Source organism: Acanthisitta chloris, unplaced genomic scaffold, assembly GCF_000695815.1.
Source record: "Acanthisitta chloris isolate BGI_N310 unplaced genomic scaffold, ASM69581v1 scaffold25488, whole genome shotgun sequence".
NCBI classification, from domain to species: domain Eukaryota; kingdom Metazoa; phylum Chordata; class Aves; order Passeriformes; family Acanthisittidae; genus Acanthisitta; species Acanthisitta chloris.
In genome coordinates, this window is record NW_008685843.1 from 1 (window position 1) to 2,523 (window position 2,523).

At 51.2% G+C, this 2,523-nt stretch overlaps 1 protein-coding gene across 1 annotated transcript; it reads left to right on the forward strand.

Moving 5' to 3' along the window:
- Window positions 1-1,314: 1,314 nt before the first annotated feature.
- LACTBL1 (lactamase, beta-like 1) lies at window positions 1,315-2,293 on the forward strand (the record flags this gene model as incomplete). Its single annotated transcript, XM_009079917.1, has 1 exon — window positions 1,315-2,293. A coding segment is annotated over one exon (979 nt), but the record flags the coding sequence as incomplete, so codon positions are not given.
- Between the last annotated feature and the right edge of the window lie 230 nt (window positions 2,294-2,523).

Here is a 2,523-nt window from a genome sequence, read left to right on the forward strand (position 1 = left end):
GGATTGTTGGGGTGTCTGTGCAGGGTGAGGGGTTGGACTAGATGATCCTGTAGGTCCCTTCCTGCTTTGTATATTTTGTGACTCAGTGCAATCTGTGATGTAAATGGGCCTCAGAGAGCTCTGTGGCTTCACAGAATTACAAAAGAAAACCCCAAGAAGGTTGAAACTAAAATGAATTTGGAAAATGTGTTCTAAAAATAGTTGCCCATTCACATCCTAGTGCCATTAAACTTCATTCAAGTGTAAAGACTTAAATCACTTAATGGATATTAAAGACTGAAGCACTCAGGTTTCTTTAATGGCTCCACATTGCTGGATACTGCTTTGCAGGCTTTTAAGTGCTCTTTAAGTGCTTTTACCATCTTAAGGTAGCTTAGGTGTTTAAGTGATTACACCATGATAAATCCCTAAAGAGTCTTACCTGGGATTTTGAGACCTTTGAGGTAAGCACTTGTGACTCAATTTGCTCTTAAAAAGAATGGATGTGTTCTTTGGAGAACAATCAGGAACAGTAAGGCAGGTCATACAGTTATACAGGGTTGGGTTTGTTCCATCTCCAGCTCTTTCTGTACGTAGAGCTCTGCTGATGTGCCTGTGGAATCATTATCTTTCTTGGTTTAACAAGTCAAGGCAACAACACAGAGTTTTCCTCTGTTGCCCCTTCATCTCCTGGAGTGCTGCACACAGTTCTGGTGTCCTCAACAGCAGAAGGACATGGAACTGTTGGAGCAAGGCCAGAGGAGGCCACAAAGTTCATCAGAGCACTGGAGCACCTTTCCTATGAGGACAGGCTGAGAGAGTTGGGGCTGTTCAGCCCGGAGAAGAGAAGGTTGTGTGGAGACCTCAGAGCAACCTGCCAGGAGCTGGAGGGGCTCCAGGGAAGCTGCAGAGGGACTCTGGGTTAGGAACTGCAGCGGCAGGACAAGGAGCAATGGGGAGAAATTGCAAGAGGGAAATTAAGGTTAGAACTTAGGCAGAACTCTCAAGGTGGTGAGACACTGTGCCAGGTTGCCCAGGGAGGCTGTGGCTGCCCCAACCCTGGCAGTGTTCACAGCCAGGTTGGCTAAAGCCTTGAGCAACCTGCTCTGGTGGGAGGTGTCCCTGCCCAGGGCAGGGGTTGGGGCTGGATGAGCTCTGAGCTCCATTCCAACCCCTTAACACTCTATGCCAATCTGACTCTCTCCTGTCACTCATAGCATGTCACTCAACCAAATGTGAATGTGTCCCTAAAGAACACCCCCATGCACTGGTTTGCACACCCACACTGCAGCACTGATGTGTGGCTGATTCTCATCTGTTCCTCTCACTTCCCAGATGCCACTACAGCAACTTGGCCTTCTCCCTGCTGGCCCACGTGCTGGCTGAGCACGCGGCGAACGGGCAGTACCAGCGCTGGATCTCAGAGAACATCCTGGACCGCTTGGGCATGGAGGACACAGGCTTCGACATCACGCCCCCCATCCGCTCCCAGATGGCCGTGGGCTTCTACAGCAGCCGCCAGCCAGCACCGCTCTACGACCTCGGCTGGGACCGCCCCTCTGGCCAGATGTACTCCACAGCTGCTGACCTTGCCAAGCTGGCAATGGTCTTCTTGGGCACCTACCACCGCCGTCTCCTGGAGCCCGATACAGTGAAGACGATGCTGACGCCTCTGTTCAAGTGCTCCACGGAGTATTTTGCTAACAAGACTGGCACACCGTGGGAGATCAATGAGCAGTTGGGCTATGATGTCATCAGGAAGGATGGAGACCTCGATGGTTATGCAGCAACCTTCTCTCTTATCCCCAAGCTCCGCCTGAGCTTCATCGTGCTGATGGCAGGGCCCAGGCCACAGGGTGGGGACATTGTCACTCAGACATATGAGCATCTGATCCCTGCCATGGAGACAGCATTCAGAGAGGCAGAGAAAAGCTTGGTTCCTCCTCCAAACCCAGTCCCTTATGTTGGCTACTATACCTATTCCAACCTGACTTTCTATGAGATCAAAGTTGGGCTTGGGGGGGTGCTGGTCATGCAGCAGTTTGGGCCTCATGTGGAAGAGCTGATTCCTGAGAAGTACAGGACAATCAAGCTCCACCACCTGGAAGATCGTGTCTTCCAAGTTGTTTTTGACAAGGAGTTCCCATGTGTTCTGCACTTGGGCACTGCCTCCATCTCCCTGGAGACCCAAAATGGGCAACTCTTTAACTTCTACCCCTTTGATCGCAAAGGTGTCTCTCCTGGCTTTGATGCTCCGGGGCTCAACACCTACAATGTGGTGCGTGTCCTCCGCAAACCTGTGTTCTACAGCTAAGCATCCCCTGACCCTCTCTCCCCTCTGGGAGGTGGCTTTGTGTCTTACCAGACTCTCCTGTCTGTGTGGCTCTCTGGATGCCATTGCAAAGGGAAATTAAGGTGGCAAATGACTCTTTTGCCCAACAAATATGTCACTTCCCACTTCGGAAACGACCTTAATGGCTTGTAATCCCCAGCAGTGCCCAACAGGCCATCAGGCACCTGGAGGTGCCTGCAGAAAACAGAAGT